This window comes from Gambusia affinis, linkage group LG22 (genome assembly GCF_019740435.1).
Source record: "Gambusia affinis linkage group LG22, SWU_Gaff_1.0, whole genome shotgun sequence".
Lineage (NCBI taxonomy): Eukaryota > Metazoa > Chordata > Actinopteri > Cyprinodontiformes > Poeciliidae > Gambusia > Gambusia affinis.
The window spans coordinates 8,731,693-8,750,686 of NC_057889.1; the positions used below are offsets into that span (position 1 = coordinate 8,731,693).

Below are 18,994 nucleotides of genomic sequence, written 5' to 3' on the forward strand. Positions count from 1 at the left end.
TGAGAACTTAATGCCACAATGCACTGCATTGACCTTCTTTCAGTTTCAACAAGAGGAGGAGTTTCAATGCATGAAACTGTGACAACGTTACAATTGATACTGGAGTAATTCTATCTCCCTTTTATTGGTCTTTCATGACTGTGACATAGGGGAGACAAGTGCACTACATGAGACCCTTTCTCTCACTGGCAGACGGAAGGCTTTGCTCCTTGGTCAGAAGCTCTGTATCCCAAAATATTCAGGTGACTCTATTGTATTTTCCCCAGTCAAAGGAATACACCTGGTTTGTGGTTTTATTCAGAATTCTTTAGAAGGAACTTTATACTTACAGGTTCCCTAAGATTGCTGTCGACAGGCTGTCGCTCTCTGCTATCCCTCCGAGCAGAAGACATGTTTTAATCCAGATAATCCTGCAAGGTGACACTTTCTCATTCATGGGTACTTTGCCTTCCCTTTTTGGCACCTAATCTATATAAAACAGCCCCAAAAAACATTCTAAAATCTCCCATTTTCTTAAAACAATTTGCATCTAAGCTAAATGTAGCTAAGAGCTATGGCATTTCCAACACAAAGCTTTTTGTGTTCGCACAGTCAGCCACAACAAACTGCTGACAATAAACCATTGATATTGTTATATATAATGCTATGGCCTTAAAAGAGATTTTTAACAGCAAAATGTCAGAATCTGTACATTTACACTCTTGGGGTTCCAAATTATCAATTAATAAGTCAATGAAGCAGTAAGTAAGTACATAAATAAGAAAATATATAGATTACAAATAGATGTTTGAAAAAGTTCATTGATTTCTAATTCAGTCAAAACTAATAAAGCACTGCTTTCTTTTGAATGAACCTGGTTTTTCCAATATTCACAATTGTAAGCTCATTGTATAATTTGTCTTGGTTCTTCTAAAATAAATTTAAATATTTTCATTGTTTTTATATTTTCATCATTCTTAAATTTTTTTCTCAGTGGTTATGTGTTACCACTGAGTAACTGTAACTGGGTGTTACAAGTTCAATGAGTTTGTTGAATACAGTATTTAACTGAATTCTTTTGTCAATAAATATATATGTTCCAGAGACATAGCCTGTATTTATTCCATGTAACATCTTTCTGTTCAAAGATATTGAACACTTATTACTTAATTTATTATTTTAAAACCTAAACCACGTCAGGCTTGTATTTATATGAAATAACAGAGACTGAACTGTTTGGCTATTATCATCCTGAAATACGCGGAGCCCTGACTTGTAATTTTGATCATAATTACTAGTTTTGTTAATAATTGACCTAAGGAATCATTTATAGTTAATCATAGCTAAATCTAGACTCCTATTGTGGCACAACAACACTCTCTCGCGAATGGCGTTACAAAAAGTCACTATCTACTCTTGGCAGGATGGCAAGAGATAAAAATCTGAATTTTATATCAGCACAAGACTAAACAAACTGGGATGTGTAAATATAACTTCAGAGCACTGAAGTGATGGATTTCTGTACTCTGTGTGGGTGAGCCTCAGTAACCTTTCCCTCTTATCTCAGTGACTTGAATTCTACCTAAATCTGGATGACATACCTTGCAAATCCTACTGGGAGATAATTTATTGCCTATAGCAATAGAGGTCCCCATAAATCCCTCAAGATGGAACCAGTCCAGGCAGTAACCCGGACATCAGAGGAAAGACAAAAGCACAGGTGCTTTTTTAGATAGGACAGAAGAAGTCTCTTTGACTTATTGTGGCAGAGTACAAAGAACTGGCCAAAGAGGAAAGAAATTCCTATTAAATTACCTTAAAGAGAAGAAGAACAAAAGTAAGTAGCGCAGAGCACATAAAACCTGATTGTGTGGCTGCTGGCATCAAATATTAGATGTTGTTTGACAATGGAGATACACAATAAAATGGTACATGAACTTGCAATGACCAGTCTATCTGAAACCCAACATGTAGATGCATGTTTGTGTTAAGATCATTTTTAGCCTCTCGGTGTAGTTATCCCAAAATATTTTCATAAATAGAGTATTTCTTGAAAAGGACAACTGAAGTGTGAAGAAAAAGGTAAGAGGAAGGATGGAAAAAGAAAACATTTCTTAAGGAGAACTGAAGCCTTGAGGAATGCATGCTGGGCTGCAAAAACAGAGAACAGAGAAGGAAAGGATAAAAATGAAGTCAAGGGTAGAGGAAAAAAAAAAACGAAGGGGGTCAAAAAGGGTTTTTCTTTCTGTGAGAGAACAGACCAAAGCTGAGTATAGTGCCAGGTTATATTCGGACTAGACAGAGTAAATGAAGCCACTTGATTAAAAACAGCAAAGAAGGGTGGTAGTAGTTGCAGTAGGGTCGGGGCTCCATAAAGATGAAGAGATGCTCTGACTCTGCTTCCTCTCTGTTTTTAGAACTAAGCCAGTGGTCTTATCTAGAGACCAGACCCAAATCCAGATTGATTAGCACAGCACTGTGGAACACAAAGTCACAGAGAAAGAGCTACAAAAGGTTAGACAAAGAATAACAGAAAGATAGAGAAACATGTTCCGTTTGCCTATTAATCATTTTTGCTGCCCTCCCAATCTCTCCCTACATCTACAAAGAGCATGCAAAGTACTAATCTGGGATAACAAACAGAGGCAAATCAACATCCTGAGTTGCTGGGCTAAATCCTGTGTCTGCGCTGTAAAACGCCTGCCTCACAAATCCTCCCCCTTCCTCTTTTGCTAACACAAACCACACACTAATTCATAAATTACAAACAAAGAGTCCCTTGTGGTTTGGGAGGGTCCAGGCCGACACTGCAAACTGGCACTAAGGGGGAACAGCCGCGCATCAATTAGAAGCAAACCTGACTGGCAGGGAGGGATAGGTGTGGGTACATGCTTGGAGTAGCAGATTCTCATGCCTTCGCCGTCTATGTATGGCTTACATTTGTTTGTAGCATGCAATAAAACAGGCAGACCATTTGGAAGCAATAAAAACAACTTGCTCCAAAACTGCTAAGCAAATATTTTGTGCCCAGCCTACAACAGCCCACACTTTATTGGTGGCAAGAAGAAATGCTGAATCTAAAATATTTTAGATCATCTCTGCGCTTGCTAATATCACAACTGTTCACAGATGGAGACAAGTTCAAAATCCAGCTCACACCTGACAATACAATTCACTATCCAGATTGTAGTAAACACAGGTGTGAATGCAATCAAAATTTTGGGAGAAAAGATTAGAAATATGAATTCATTTTCATCTAGATCACCATTTTTAGTCTCAACAGAAACCATCCTCATCCCTGAGAATACACATATTTCTCTGTTCTTTTAGATACCTTGAGTAACCACAAGAAGTAACTCCTTTCCAACTCCAAAATACAAATCGGAAACACAAATACAACACAGTGTCAGCTTAAAACATGTACATTAGTAATGGGGCCCATAACAGCAGCCCAGGCAACGTCACAACCTGGGTATCTCCTCAAAGGACACTTTTTATTTTGACAGGAAATATTGTAGCATATAATTGTTGCATGAACTTGTGTCATGAGCTTTATCCCAGTTTTTAATACTATAACTGTAATATATAAATTCTCCTGGTTCCTATCACACCATAAAGTAGTGGAAATGAGAATAGCAAACAAAATAATGAAATAAAGTGACAAAAGTATTTATGTGGTTGAAGCACCATAGGAGCAAAATAGTTGTTTGTCTTTTGGACTTAAGAATAAGTTCAAAAGAAACCGCAATAGTCCTATGACAGCATTATGAAGAGATAACAACCTGGATGTAGGTCAGCAGTTGCCAGTGGTCTTGCAGTAGTGCCAAAATTAGCAATACACTTAACTGTACACAGAAAAGTCATACCAAGTGATACATTTTCAAATTCAGATATAATTTAGATTCATTTGTTAGACTTTGTTATAAGTGAAATTGCAATTTTTAACTAAGGAACAGTTAGACACTTAAAATTTCCAATGATGAGCCATAAAAAATAAAGAAATAGTGACACAGGAAAGTGTTACTTCAAACCGTAAGGGCTGTACTCCCGGAATAATACTAATGTCAGTATTTTAATCAATAAATCAGTTACCCAAATACTAAATACCCCATTCTTGACATTCTTAAATAAATGAGACAAAAAAAGGCATTATTGTGTTTGAAAAACACATTAATAAATATATTGAACATTTATTGCTTACATTCAATACATTGAACATTTATTACAGGAAAAATATTTATTTATTCTTTAAATGTTCTAATTTTAACTTCACAAACAATATATTTTGTATTTATTTATGCTTCTTTTTCTTCAGTTTTATAATTGGGCTTGTTTAGAAGTCACTAAATACTCAGAAGAATTTCCACTGACAGGTTGTGTAGTTTGACCTGATGGTTTTTAACAGAAAATTGATTTAGCACATTAACAAAAATAAGCAAAGTTGTCAGTCTTTAAAATGATAACTTCATTTCAGATTAGCATCTGAAATAATTTTTCTTTTAGAATGAAGTACTTTAAATAAGCTTCATTTTTTTCATGACATTTTCAGTCAGTTTGTACGGTTTTGAGTCAGCAGTTGGTATATGTTGTGAACATCTCATTGCCTCTGGTATTTTTATTAAACTCTGGACCCCACGGTTGAGTTAAACTCAAGCTGAATCAGTTCGTTCATTAGGAAAACCTGCTGATCTTCTATGGTCACACTGAAATACGTAAACAAATAGTGTAGCTATCAATGTAACAGTGCAGACCAGAGAGATTGTCATTTTAGGTCATGTTCATGTTTTCATGCTGGCAAGTTGTTCCTGAATCCACAGTACATAGAGTATAAGACTTCAAGCTTGCGAATTAGCCTCTGATCATATTTCACAGGAATAGCAGAATAGGAATAGTAGCAGACATATTCACTTCAAAATTATTTTAGCCATCTGAGACATACCTTCATTTTGAAATATCCTTCAGAATCAAACATTTGAAAATTTAGAGGATAGAAAAAGTTGGTTCAATCTTTACCACCAGCCTTCAACAACTTCAGTTCAAAAGAAGACAGACAGAAACAGAGAAATTCAAGAGCGTGTTCAGGCAAAAGGCGAGGGGACACTTACATACACATTGCTGAATGAAAAATCCTCCAGGGTTAACTTCTTTCTCTTTGAGCTTAGGAGACTGCCTGGCGTGTTAAAGAGCACTCTTCTGCCCCGCCACGAGAGCTGCAACTATCTTAGTCGTAAAAACAAATGCTCACGTGAATATTCCACTGTGGGTCTGAGCAGAATCAGAGAGAGTGAGCCAAAAAAGGAAACATAAGGAAGGAGGGAGGATAACAAAGAATAGCCCCTTTAAGAAGGTATGGTCCTTTATGGTGACTCCCCCTGTTTTAGCCAAATAAAGTACAAGGGGAGTTACCTCTTTTTTTCTTCCTCCAAACAAGAAAATAAGGATTCTTCTCTCTTAAGCTCTGCCTTCCTTCCTACTCTCAGCGAGAGCGAAAGTTAAACCCGGCTTTACACAACTGGAATGTGACAGCAGGAGAGAGAGAGCGCGAGAGAGAATGAGCTGGAGAGCTGGGGAGAAGGAGACGTTGGACATGTGTAGTGTCCACCTCCACTGCTATGTGAGTGAGCAGTCAAACAGAATTACAAAGGGGAGGGACAGAGCAAGTCATAGAAGGCGAGGGGCTGGTGTGGGTGGGTGTGAGAGAGTGAGCACGAGACAGACAGAAACGGAGAGCAAAGAGAAATGTCAGAGTGTAGCTCCGGGAAATGACTAGAGAATTTCATTCAACTGATCCTGGAAAATCTGGAAGCGGGATGTGAGTGATCTGGAACATGCTGCTAGGAGCTGCACGTAATTGAAGACACACTGCAATGGCAGGACGCAAACATGAGATATTCCAAGCACAGTATATCTAACTTTTAGGACAAATGTATTATTAGATCTGCAGTAGACAGACATTTGGGAGAAACATAACCACTCATTTACTCTAATGTTGGGAGGACCATGTTTTCTTCTCAATATGTCATTTGGCGCTGATTTGGCTTTTAGATCCAAAGAAGCACAATGAGGCACAACAAACAATGGCTATTTAGACATAGAATATGGTGTGGTGAAGGAATGGATAAAAGAGAGGACTTTCAGTACATCTCTGTATGTATGAAGCACGGCAGCTCCACTCGCTTTTGGACAAAGATGCACAATGTATAAATCAGATATAAACTGGACATGATATCAAATATACTGGATGTAAAACCATAAAAAAAACAAACTTTTTCTTATTAATTTTAAGCTACAGGGCTATGACTGTTTTGGTAAACAGCTCAATAGAACATCATTGTAACCTGGACAGGTTGCCAGTCCATCACAAATTCTAAATGCTCTTATTATACATTCTCCAAAATGCTATTTGACTAATATGGACTTTTTCTGCAAAGAACATTAGCAAATAATATAACAAGCACTAAGAAGCCAAAGCATTCCAAAGAATATTTATCCTTATCATCTGCTTTGACAAGTCAGGTGGATTGTTTCCTTAAACTGTTCAATGTCCACGTTATTATTTTTAAAGATAAAATAAGCTGCTGTATTGATGACAGAAAAGCTGAACAGTGGAGTTAATTCCTTGTGGGACTCTTTGAAATTGTGTAAAAGTTAACAAACTTTAAAAAATTAAAACGCCAAAAATTCCAAAATAATTGTTCTTATTTGACTCCTACCCCCAGACAGGCCCTCTCCTCACACACACAAATATTGCTCACTGTCCCATAATCCCCCTCTCTCTCTCTCTCTCTCTCTCTCTCTCTGCAGTGTAGAAGGAGGCCCTCTTCCTCTGCAGGAAGAAAACTGAAACCAGCCACAGACTGGAAAACATTAGTCTACCCCCTCGGTCTTCTGATTCAACATTCTCCGCATATAAATGAAAACAAGAACGAGTCACAGATTGACAAAGATGTGTGCAGATTTGCCTATTTTGCAGTTTGAAGAGCTGTAGCCCATTTGGCAAAAAGAAAAAAGTAAATTTTTATATGTGCTGAGTAATACATTTGCTTTTACATCCAAGCACACATGTGACTGAGAGAACGTTAACAGATTCTGTCTATTATGTTACCTATCTAAAGAAGACAAATGGCTTACTGGGTTGAATGCAGAACATTCCTCCACTCTGGAAAGAGCTTCCTATGCAGAGTGCTGGAATATTTAGACATAAGTGGCTCTGGCTCCAAGCTCAGACTTTAGAGAACTCACCAGTTGTAACAGACATAATTGTTAACATGAAACCTGGCCTTATTATGAGCCATAACAGAGAGAGAACTTCTTGCTGAAATAATGGGATGAATAGGAGGACAGAAGGATTTTTTTTCTAAAGCTTTGATGATGTTCACAACATTATAGAGAAAAACAACAGCGGGCAGGAAGTAAAGAAAATCCACCCACAATAATTCCATTAGCATTTAGTCATATGGAAAATGATGTGATTAATGCCACAAATAAAGACAAAGACGGCCAAGTTGGAACTTTTGGCAGCTTCAAAAAATCTGGGTTATGTTTAGTAATTAAAGAGGCAGAGCTTTGCAAAATTGGTGATTGGAAATCAGCCACAAAATCTCTTCATTGGTGCAATTCTGTCAATAGTATTTTTGTTAAAAAATAAAATGTTTTACTTCACACACTTATTATTAGTAAGGGGCAGAATACTCTGGGCACATAAACTTAAGTTGCTTTGCTGATGCATGTGAGAGGGACTAATTTTAGACACAAAACACTGAATGAACTTTGAATACTCAGATTAGTCAGGCACTTTGTGGTAAAGCAAAACACTGTGTTAGCATTTGAATAAACAGAAAAAACACTAAATGAATGGTCACCACCTGTTGATTAGGATACATTTGGATTCTATTTGCTTAAATTTGCTTGAGATATCTGCCAGGGTGAGAAGAAAAAGATCAGAGGTGATAAAACACCTTTTCTACTTTATGATTCATTTATTTTTATTAAAATTTAACAGCCTCTCTCAGCTGAGATCACACTAACTGGGCATTCAGCTTAATGAGAAACATATGACTACAAGACATTCTGTAACGTCAAGTGTGGAAACAGTCAGGGAGGACTAGTTTGGTGTTACTGAACTGTTCAGATATCAGTTTAAGCTGGCAAAACATAAATTTTACAAATCTGTAAAAAACAGAAACTTGCCTGATGTTCCTCAACCTTATCCGCTGCCTTATTTATTTATTTTTTTTTCTTGGACACCAGACTGTTAAAATTGGGTTAAAATTGTTAGCATCTTTGCTAAAAATATTCAGTTCAAATTTTGTCAATCAATTCAATGCACCATAAAAGATGAACAGAATCAGTTTCTATTCATAAATATATAATCATATCAAACCAATAGAAATCAATCACATGGACAAACTTAAATTTGACTCTATTTCGATTCAATCTCAGTTATAATACTCTGAGTATTGCAACTCAATTAATACTGTCAAAAAAAGTTTTAAAAAGGTTTTGTATATGAAGAAGCCCTGCTAACACAATATTCCAAAATCACTTAAATGTGTTTTTTTCTTTGTTTTTTTATGTTTTTAATTTTTTTTTTTTTTTCTTGAATATGTTTGTTCACTGCAAAAAATAAATTCCCATACAAAGAAAGCAATGCTCCTAACATTGAATAATCTGTGCCACAATGACAATCCACAAAATGTCACTAAAATTATTTCTAATTTATATTTAAATTTCATAGTATGATCCAAGTGTCTTTAAACATTGAATTATAAATCCATGATGTTTCCCTTTATATATATAGTAAATATTTTTCAACACCCTTCAAAATGGGTAAGACAAATGAACTTGCCTGCATATAGTGTTGATCTTCATAAGTGCTGATCTAGTTACAAGAAAACATCCACATGCTAAAACTTTCCTGTATCTACTGTACAGGCAGACAAATGTTTGCAGGATTTGAAACAACTGGAAGAATGACAAACAAAGTTGGATGAGGACTCATGTTTATTGTGCCACCACATATAGTGATGAGAGTGACAGGGGAGGGGGAAAAGACTCTCTCAATTTCTGTCGAGTAAGCTTTGTGTTATGAGAATGGAAATAATTCACAGAGAATCTGCAGCTTCCACATTGAGATAAAGGCTGTTTTCAACATCTTGGCAAATTTTCTTTGCCCAAAACATGTGGCTAATAAACTAATGATGCAAGAACATTTTTCAGTCACCTGAGTCTTGAGTTGAGTTATTGTGTACAAGGCTGGTTTGACGTGCAAGTCTGGCTACCCCAGTTCCATTTGGAACACAAAAAATGGATTAAAACCACGTTAAACAGTTTTTAGAGATTAGAGATAAAGAACGGAAAGACCTCTTCTGACTGATAACTCTGTAAAATGCTGTGTCACATGCACAGATGTGTGTGCAACCATCTGTGTAAATTGTAGATATCTGAAAGAAAAAAAAAGCACATGGTTCAGTGAGCACACTATAAAACACGTGTGTTTTGGGGTTTATGTTGTACAAAAATCCAGCTATACAATGAGCTATGAGAGAGAATGATGAGTCCCAGCAGCAGCCACTGTCTGCCTGGCTGGGCAGCAGCTTCATACAACTGAGCCAAAATAAACATCTTCCCCACAGTCTCCTCTACTGACATGAAATGAATGTGCGCAAGTAGGCGGAGTATTATTGTTCATGGGTGCCTGTGTCTATGTGTCTTGGCCAACTTCTGCAAAACCATTTGTGACTATTCAAACCACAAGTTTCTGAGTTACATCTTCATCTTTCTCCGTTCCCTGGTTGCATATAATTCATCCCCAAAGCAGCCATATCTAAAGAACCACAGGCTCCAATACCGGGTTTGTCTTCCGCTTAAAAACACTGGCAGTAAAGTCAAGGGTCCATCATTCTGCCACTCACTAAATTTTCTTCATAGACAAAAGGAACAGTTACACAACAAATACTAAAATTATGAAATGTTATTTAATTTATGTACGGTATTTTATTTATGTACTAAGTATTAGGTAAGATTTTTCTGTTTTCTGTTTTATATGGTTCAACAGAAATGTGGTAGAGGAATTTCTTGCATGCTAAAGTGGATGCAGTAGTAAAGGCTTTATGTACAGTATGTACATACATTATGCTTAAATTATACTTGGCATTTGTTTATGGTCTTCTTTCCATTCGGAGGTTACAAACTCAAGGCTGGAAATTGGTGGGCAATGTAGCGTCCTACAACAGCCCCAAATTGCAAGAAGACCAAAGGAAAGCCACAATGTATTAATATCCTTTTTTGCAACTGAATCAGTTTATTTCAGCTTTCTTTGACTCTCCTCAACAGTGTGTGGTATAGAGTTTAAAACAAGCTGTGATGATTTTATCCATTATTCCACATAGAACAAATCTGATGCAAAACCCTCTAGGAGAGTTTGGAAGAGCCTCTCCTTCATTTTGACATGAGTTCCAAGGCTTTAATACTTCTTACGGGAGTAAAGTAGGAAATGCCTTGGGGATAGTGAGACAATCTTGAAACTGAGATTGATTCAGAAAGATGAAGGGTTCATTTGATTAGAATGATTGTTCATAGATCATTTTTAGTTAACTTTAGTTTCAATTTATAGCGACTTTATGTAGAACAGGGTAGCAGGAATTCCTACATGCGCATGTAGGAATTCCTGCCGCATTCCTACATGCGGCAGGAATGTCATAATTTACAAAGTTATTTCATGGAATAAATAAATAAATAATGACAATACAGCGCAAAGGTATTCATCAGCCCTCGAATACATTTTTCACATGTCATTACAGTAGAACCCCAAGATGAAATGGATTCCTTTTTGGTCTTATGTTATAGTTTAACACATAGTATAATGTGTAATTCTCAGAGGGACAATCATATGTGGTTTGAACCAAAGCTGAGGTTTTGGCTGACATACAAAAGCTCTGAGTGTGGGAGAATACTAACCCTACAAAAAACAAATATGTGAAAAAAGTTCAAGTACAGATAAATATTTCTGTAAAGCAGCTAACCCTTAATATGACCCTAAATACATTTTACAATGAGCATAAATGCTCTGGCAGGTTCTTACATGAGTCTTCATTTTGCTATATTGTGTGTTTTGTTCATTAATAATAATTAAAACATTATTTACTTGTTTGTTTTACAAACAGCAACTTGAATTAGTGGTCAGATTGGACCAAATTTACCACAATACTTAAAAAAATCTAATAGAAATATGTTATAGTGACAAAAAAGGCTATTGTTTAATTGTCTTTAGGTCAACCTTTCAATATATCTAAACATAAGAAAAACGAAACATCAAAAGGTCACTTTGTGAAAAACAAATGCTCCATGAAGACTCATTTATCCATCTCAGGTAGCTACAATGAAAGCAAACATTTACTTTGTGAATAATTGTTAGAGATAAATATTTCTTTTCAACCCTAGTCTCACCAATTATATGGCTTTACATTTGTTCTATTTATAGATACATGTAGCAGTTCTGGGACAAACAAGTCACAGGGACTTCCTCCTGAGGGGGAAAATGTAAATGAAGCCTAGCAGCGGTGGCCGTGCAGTGTGTGTATTCTGCTGGGAGACTGACGGAGAGTCCCAGATAATTTGCAACTGTGTTATTTCTAAGAAGCGAGTCCATCCCTTGAGCTAAGGGAAGAAGAAGCTGTGAAGCTTCATAAATCACAGGCAGGCCGCGGCTTATAAAGAGTCTTCATCATAAATCAAAATAATATTTGCACAAATTCCCTAATGGAAATACAGCACCTTACAAGGATATTTACACACCTTGAATTTTTCACATATTACCTCGTCACAACTGCGTTGTGTTCAAAATGAATTTGAACACAAATATTAAATTCATTGAACACTAAGACCAACACAAAGTAGATGGACAGACACAATTACCACCTATAATTGTGACCAGAAAGCCATAACAGTAGATAAAATGTTGTGGAGCGTTACTGTTCCAACTTTGCAGATCCGACGACTTGAAGATTTGTACAATGCCTCAAACTAAGTCAGACTGGATGGAGAGCATCTGCAACTGTTAAACATAAAGTTTCCTTTTCAGATCATTGAAGCTACTAGAAATTATTCACAAATGCAAAAATGTATTCACCTCTCCCAAGGAACAAGATGAAAAGACAGAAACATAAATGCAAATCGTTGCAAACGAGTCTCCATGTGCTGCCCCTACACTCAACCATCAATGAAAGAGGATCCCCCTTAATTACCACGTTGCCTGAGCCCAGAGCCACTAGCAACTTCATATACATGGCAGATCTACTCACATTCAAACATCTCCCTCTTGAACCGCAAACCCCCAGCCTCCTCTCAACAAGCTCCACATTTACAGACGCAACAATCCTAACCACTGTAAAAATAGCACGCTAACATCTCATATCCTTCCCCTTTTTGCCCTGTTTATAAGACTTTTACACATGCACTCATTTAGAAACTGCAACACCGGAGCTGTTAAGGTTGACTGTTGAGTTATCAGTGATGGATAAGGGAGGTCAGACAGAGATCTGGGCCAAATGACTGCGTAAACACAGCTGAACAGTCTGTGTATTTTTGTCTGCAGTGGGAGGTTGTCATCGAGACAAAGGCTGCATGGATTTCCTGAATGATTGTTAATGTTATTTAGTGATTAGTGATGAATGGGAGGGGGTCTTGAAAACCAGACATCACACCAAAATCTAGCAGCAGAACTTTGGGACGCAGGATGATTACATCAGATTGATTGAGAAGGCAGAAGAATTGCTGAAAATGCAATCCACACAGATAAACTTGCAAACCAAATGAGTGCATAATCGGCTTTTTCAAGCCCAGAGGGAACAGTGAAAGATGAAATAAAATGCAGTCCTTAAAATTAGAACTCAAAAATGCCACTGACATGCCAAGCCTTGGAGCTGGATTCATCTAATTTGGGGTTTCTGAGGCTAATGTTCTTGTGGATTTGAAAAGCTCCACGTCATGGCGCTCACTGATCAATTCATGGTGCTTGAGGCGCCTCTGGGAGTGATGTGTGGGTGTGTGTGTGTGTGTGTGACCTTTTGAGCATACCACCAAACGTGTGGTTAATGAATTACATTCTTGACAGTTCAGGATTAACCTGAGGGTAGGGAACAGATAAAAGACAAAACTCCTTATCTATTTATCTCGTCCACAGATGTAAAGCTAAGACAGGAGTAAGGAAAAAAGGAAAACTGCCCCAACTCAGAGAAAACATATCTCAATTCCAAAGAAAGAAAGAAAACAATTTACTTTGAAAAGCCATGTGTAGTTTGAATTTTTGTGTTTCAAAAGCTGTGACCTTTTATTTGGGGATGTATTTTAGAGGCAAAGTAGAAAAAAGAAAATTAACAGAAAAAAGCACATTTTATAAGTGAGCAAGTATTACCCCCTAGTGGCAGGAACATAAAATCTGATGAGTGTTGTCTGACTCACCACATGTATAGATGACACTGAGGTACTTCTTGGTGCCGGCGTAGCATGGATCTCCAAATTCTCTGGTGGAGGCTTGGACCCGACAGCTCTTCTTTCCCTGGCAGCGGGCTGTAAGAACCTGGAGGGCCTTCGCTGCCTGGCAATCTGGGGGAAAAACAGAAAAGAATGTTTGTTTTCAAGCCAACCAGCATGTTCAAAATGAAGGAAATTAGTTACTCCTATTCATGGCAGAACCATTATAAAGAAGAGTTTACATAATTAGACAGGAAAGATTTCTCCAAGACCAAAATAACCAAACTTACATTCAGCACGAATGGCTATCTATAGTGCCTGAAAGCAATGACAGTATGTTCCTTAAAAAGGCAAAAAAAAAGAAAAAAAAAAACCCTGTTATGATGCTAAAGCATGAAATATAACTTTGTTTCTCAAGTTCTGACTAAACTTAAAACACAAAAAATTAGAACTAATTATTAGGAACTGGGTTTTATGAGCTGCAGTTTTTGAAGATCAGTGTAATTTTTTCTACAGTTTCAAATGAATTATTTTTTCATTTTCTGTAAACCAATAAAATTTCCTCCATTTTTATACATTAAAGGAATTTGTATATATATAAACAGTCATTCACCTTCAGTAATCTCTACTAGTGCACTAGCACATCAACTACAGCAGCTCTAGGTATAAACAAACACACTCAAACCCTTTCCTCACTCAGCTTGCACTACATTGATGTGTCTGTCCACATCAGAAAGCTTCCAGGAGCCCTAAATTGTACAAAGGACACATGATCCAGCATCTGTGTGTGCTTGTACGAGGAAACAAGGCAAAGGAATGGAAAGATGGGTCTCTCATACATCATCACTAAGCACCTGGCGCCTCCTCATGAACCTCTCATCTGCAGCTCTCATCAACAGGGAAGCGTGACTGCACAGATTAGGTCGACATGAGCTTAAAAAGTGTTCACCTTGAAGCCGGCTAACTGTCCATTTATCTAGCACAGTGCTAGATACATGAACAAAATTGTCTTTTCATACAACCAATTGTGATTTACTGAAGCACCTCCAGTGGATTTTTTGTGTTCTTCATTTCTTAATACAAACAGCAATAAAATAACACAAAAGCGAATCGATACAGATAAAGCCAGAACAAACTCCTGCTGTGTGTCTAATGGGAGTGTGAATGGTTCCTGGTTTCGCATGGATGCCTCCCGGGCCTCCATGGTTCACCTAAACCCCTTAAAACAACAGGAGGAAACAAGCCTTTGAAAGTGGACACTTGGCTGTCTCACTGTCTCCCCTGGTGGGCCTTAAACAGAGGATAAAAAAAAGCCAAAGGTAAAGAGAAAAGGCTGGTTAAAACTCGGCTCACACGTCAACGGGCCATAACAAATTACGGTGAAGGTCAGAGGTCAAATGTCACAGTCAGGAAGACTGCAAGGGTAATCTAGTAGATATGTATAGTGTCATATAAGGATTTTTTAAAACTGAATTTAAGTATGCTATTCTGATTTATTACCAAAAAAAAAAGGAACAATTTAAACCATATTAATGGAAGCTATAAACTAATGTAACAGCAAGTCATAATTTGTGCATTAAATGAAGCAAGCTGGCACCCTGTGGGAACCAGTAAGAAGATCCAGAAACAAGCTGTTCACCTCAATTGTTACACAGTTCCCACTGTCACCTCAAGCACACAAACTCACTTGCTCATTTGCATTGCAAGTCGATGAATAAAAATGTCTGACACACTACTGGAAGAAAAGAAATGGGGAAATGTCAGTACAAATTTAATAGCTGTCCTAAGTTGTTTTTGGGATTTTAGTTTTGTAAATTCTCGGCTCTCTCTCATTATTGTGGAATTTAGGAAATCTAAATAATTTAAGTAATTCTAATTGACCTAAAATATGAGAAACTCAACTTCCTCTATGATAGTGAGAAGAAAAAAAAAAGGTGCATGTCTCTTTTAACTCGTTTCTATGACCTACTCATTTGGCAGCAAACATTTCTTCATAGAGTAATACATTTAATGAAAATGATGTCTCACTTCCCTGCCTCACTGCTGGTGACATTCTAAAACTTTTAGAAGAATAATCAGAGTGTTATTATTCAGGGAGGAGATGACCAGAACTGGCTGGCAGTACACAAGCAAGAACACAGCTTCAGAATCAGTGAATATGTGTAATTTTGACCGCTGACAGGTTATCACACGGCTAATTGATAAAGCTTTTGATATGGGTAGCCAGAACAATCGCAAGAAACCCTCCATTAACTTTTTTGAAATCTGGAGAAAGTGCCCTTCAAACCTGAAGTTGTCAACTGGAGCCAAAGTTGACCTTCGTTGAAATAGGTGGTACATTGCAGGAGCAGGGCTGAACGTATCTCCAAATGGCTGCCACGGGACATTCAAAGATGTCTCAGACATGCATGAAAAAGTCAAAGCAACACTGTCGGTATGTTTTAGATGAGGAAATTACGTTATAAAATAATATAAAGCTAAAAAAAAAGTTGATTGTGCATATGCCCCACCCTTTCAAAATGATTCTGTTGAATCATAATTCAAAATCAACGTCTGATTTTCACTGGTTAATTTTAAGTAAGTTTTTCTTTATTACTTTTGTTCATTGCAAGTATTTCATTATAGGATTTTCGGTCATCAAAGGAGGTTTGCTGACAATTTTGTCCATGTCTGTACTCCCAATCACTCTGGAGTTTGACAGGGCGCACTACTCTCTAACACCTAAACCAAAATTAGGGAAATGACAAGGCATGAACCTTATAATTCAAGATTTCTCTGGAGGTAATTATGCATACTTAAAAACATAATGTTTATGCTGCTGATTTTTTGTCCAGCTTTAATAAACATGTCTATGGTGACCTGCTGCTTTACACAAAAGCAGCAGGTCATTCATTTTCCTCCAAAAGGGCTTGTTTAAGCTGGTATGCAACATTGAAAACATCCTCCCTGATGAGAGAGTTCGCTCTGACTGACAGCTCCCCATTAGCTGAAGCTTTGATTCTCTTCCTGGTGATTAGTGAGGCACAGGGCTCACCGAACACCAGTGGGTCTGCGGGGTTCAGAAAATCACGACGTTGAAGAGCACGAGGGCAGAGAAACATGTGTGATTTGTCTTCTACCACAGCCACGCACACACACAGTCACACGCACATGCACACGCACACACAGAGTGATTAGTTTAAAAGGGTCTGTCCTGCAGACTCTCATTAGTGGTATTAACACAGATTGACAAGGATACAGCGTTTCGCAGTCTTTCTTTTTTTTATACACACATGCAAACACAAGAAGGCAACTAGTGACCTCTAACCTTTACCCCTAACAATTTCCCAAGATTGTGCTACCACAATTTTATCCTCAAAACAAAATAAGGACAGGACCATTGTACAAGTAAAGAAGGTGAAAAGCCAAGACAGGCAGAGGAGTTTCCAGGCAAAACACACCCATTTACACTCACCTACTTTCAAATCAAGCAAGTCACATGCAAAACAATATTTTTTTTTACTCAGATTTTACTGATTGCATTTAATAGAGTGAAATAACAAATCAGTTACAGCTCCATTTTATATTCTCTCAGTTTCTGTTGCTGATACCCTGTACCAGCAGTACCATAGTTTACACCTTTAGCCACATCACTCGTCAAATGGAAACTTTTACCTTTCTACCTTATGTTACAAGTATCAATGCTGGATTGTGTACAATCTTCCCCCACCTTCTTCTTGTTTTAACATGCTCCCATTTTTCACATGATAACACACCAGAACAATAACATGTCAAATACAAACTTGTGTACTGACGCTTGACGTTGCTTTCACTTTGGAAAGGTATATGCTGGTATAATTTTTTAGGATGGCTGTGAGTAAAACCTGCTTTCTGTTCAATAAAAAAGCCTCTTACCTCATACAGTGAGGAAACAGATATACAAACACACATGCTCATATCAGTATATCCACAGCAACTTCCAAAACACTCCTGTTTTTTCCACCCACACACACCATTCCTGGAATTTAAAAACAATGGCCGGAGAAGCCTGTCATACATCCTCATCTCCTCTTTCACTCTGACTCACCTGCTTTCCACTACACACAGTGCTGCTTTAAAGGGAGGCTCAAAGTGAGCATTTATGAAATTGCCTTAAACAATCTAACAATCATAAACTAACCACCCCATTTTATGAGCTCATCAATTTTGCCTCTAAAGCTGGTTGTAGTTGTGATCCAGACTGAGCAAAGTGTCAAAAGCATTCCTTAGAGATTTTGGTCCATATTGACATGATCATTTCATGTTTGCTCCAGATTTGTTTACTGCATGTCCATAATGTAAATATCCTCTTCCACCACATCTCAAACTTGCTCAACTAAGTTCAGAACTGGTAACTGTGGAAAACATCGGCGTACAGTCAACTCATTGTCCAGTTCCATTAACTGGCTTGAGATGATTTCTGGGACAAGTTTCATTAACCTGCTGGGTGAATACATCAGCAGATAGGTACATTGTGGTTCTAAAGAAATTATCATAATCAGCAGCAGTATTCAGTTAGGCAGGGGTGTTTAAAGGGGGCTAGTCGGAACTGCTCTGAATACACCTGCTCATGTCCATAAGTGAAAGAAAAACAGCCACACAATAGTGTGGTGGGGTTATAGTATGAAAAAGTTTGAATCATCAAAACTAAATCATCCCCTAGATGTTCTTCATTTGCTTTCTATTTGTCATTGTCAGAACAATAAAGTCATACGACGACAGATATCACTTTTAAATTCACCTTTAAGAATTTTTTTCATCTTAAAAGTAACTGCGCTTGCCTGAGAGACTAATAAGCCTGGGTTTAAATATTTTAAATATTTTCTTTGAAGCAGCGACTCAAAAGTGAAAGCACAATGGTCTCCCCAAAGAGAGGGGAAAAAATGTCTGAAATCCTGCATGCCAAGCATGGGGGCCTATTTAGATGTCAAGAGGTGTGTGTGATGTTAATGTGGCAGATGAGAGAGGAGAGCTGAGGCAAGCCCCTTTACTTTGAGGATTCTCCTTCACCACCAAAGGTTGCCAGTTGCTCACCCCCCTCCCCAAAAACCAAGAAAAAAAGATGGGATCAAAGAGGCTTTAGTTATGTGAGCATGTTTCATGTACCTGCTTGCATCTTTGTCTTTTACATTTTTCAGGGCTTTAGATTTAACAAGTGACCAGATGTATGATCTAAAAGCAGTAAATTGCAGTCAATGGACACACTTCAAGCACAGTGCCTTGCAAAAGTATTCATATTCCTTTGAACTTTTCCACATTTTGTCATGTGGGTGGAGGTGGAGTAAATTGTCAGCAGGACCACTATTAGTCATGCATTCACAAATCAAGAATAAAGCAGGGTGAAAAGTGGAAAAGTGGTGGTGGTAACATCTCGCGACAGGAAGCTGGTCAGTGTTCGTGGGAAGATGGATGGGGCACAATACAGCCTGTAGTTTACTTGATCAAACAGAACAACGACCCAAACATGCAATCAGAGCAAGAATTAAAGGTATCCTAGTCACAGTTCAGACCTAATTCAAGTTGA

General features: G+C 37.6%; 1 protein-coding gene across 2 annotated transcripts in view; it reads right to left on the reverse strand.

The window, feature by feature from the left end:
• The window catches only part of LOC122825802 (protein eva-1 homolog A), a 66,393-nt gene that overhangs the window by 19,723 nt on the left and 27,676 nt on the right, over nt 1-18,994 (reverse strand). The window contains exon 5 of one of the 2 annotated variants that reach the window (XM_044107362.1): nt 13,441-13,584. In XM_044107362.1, coding sequence (XP_043963297.1) covers nt 13,441-13,584 — 144 coding nt within the window. Of the gene's footprint in view, nt 1-5,084; nt 5,574-13,440; nt 13,585-18,994 lie in introns of those variants that run through there. The other variant, XM_044107363.1, reaches the window with a different exon arrangement.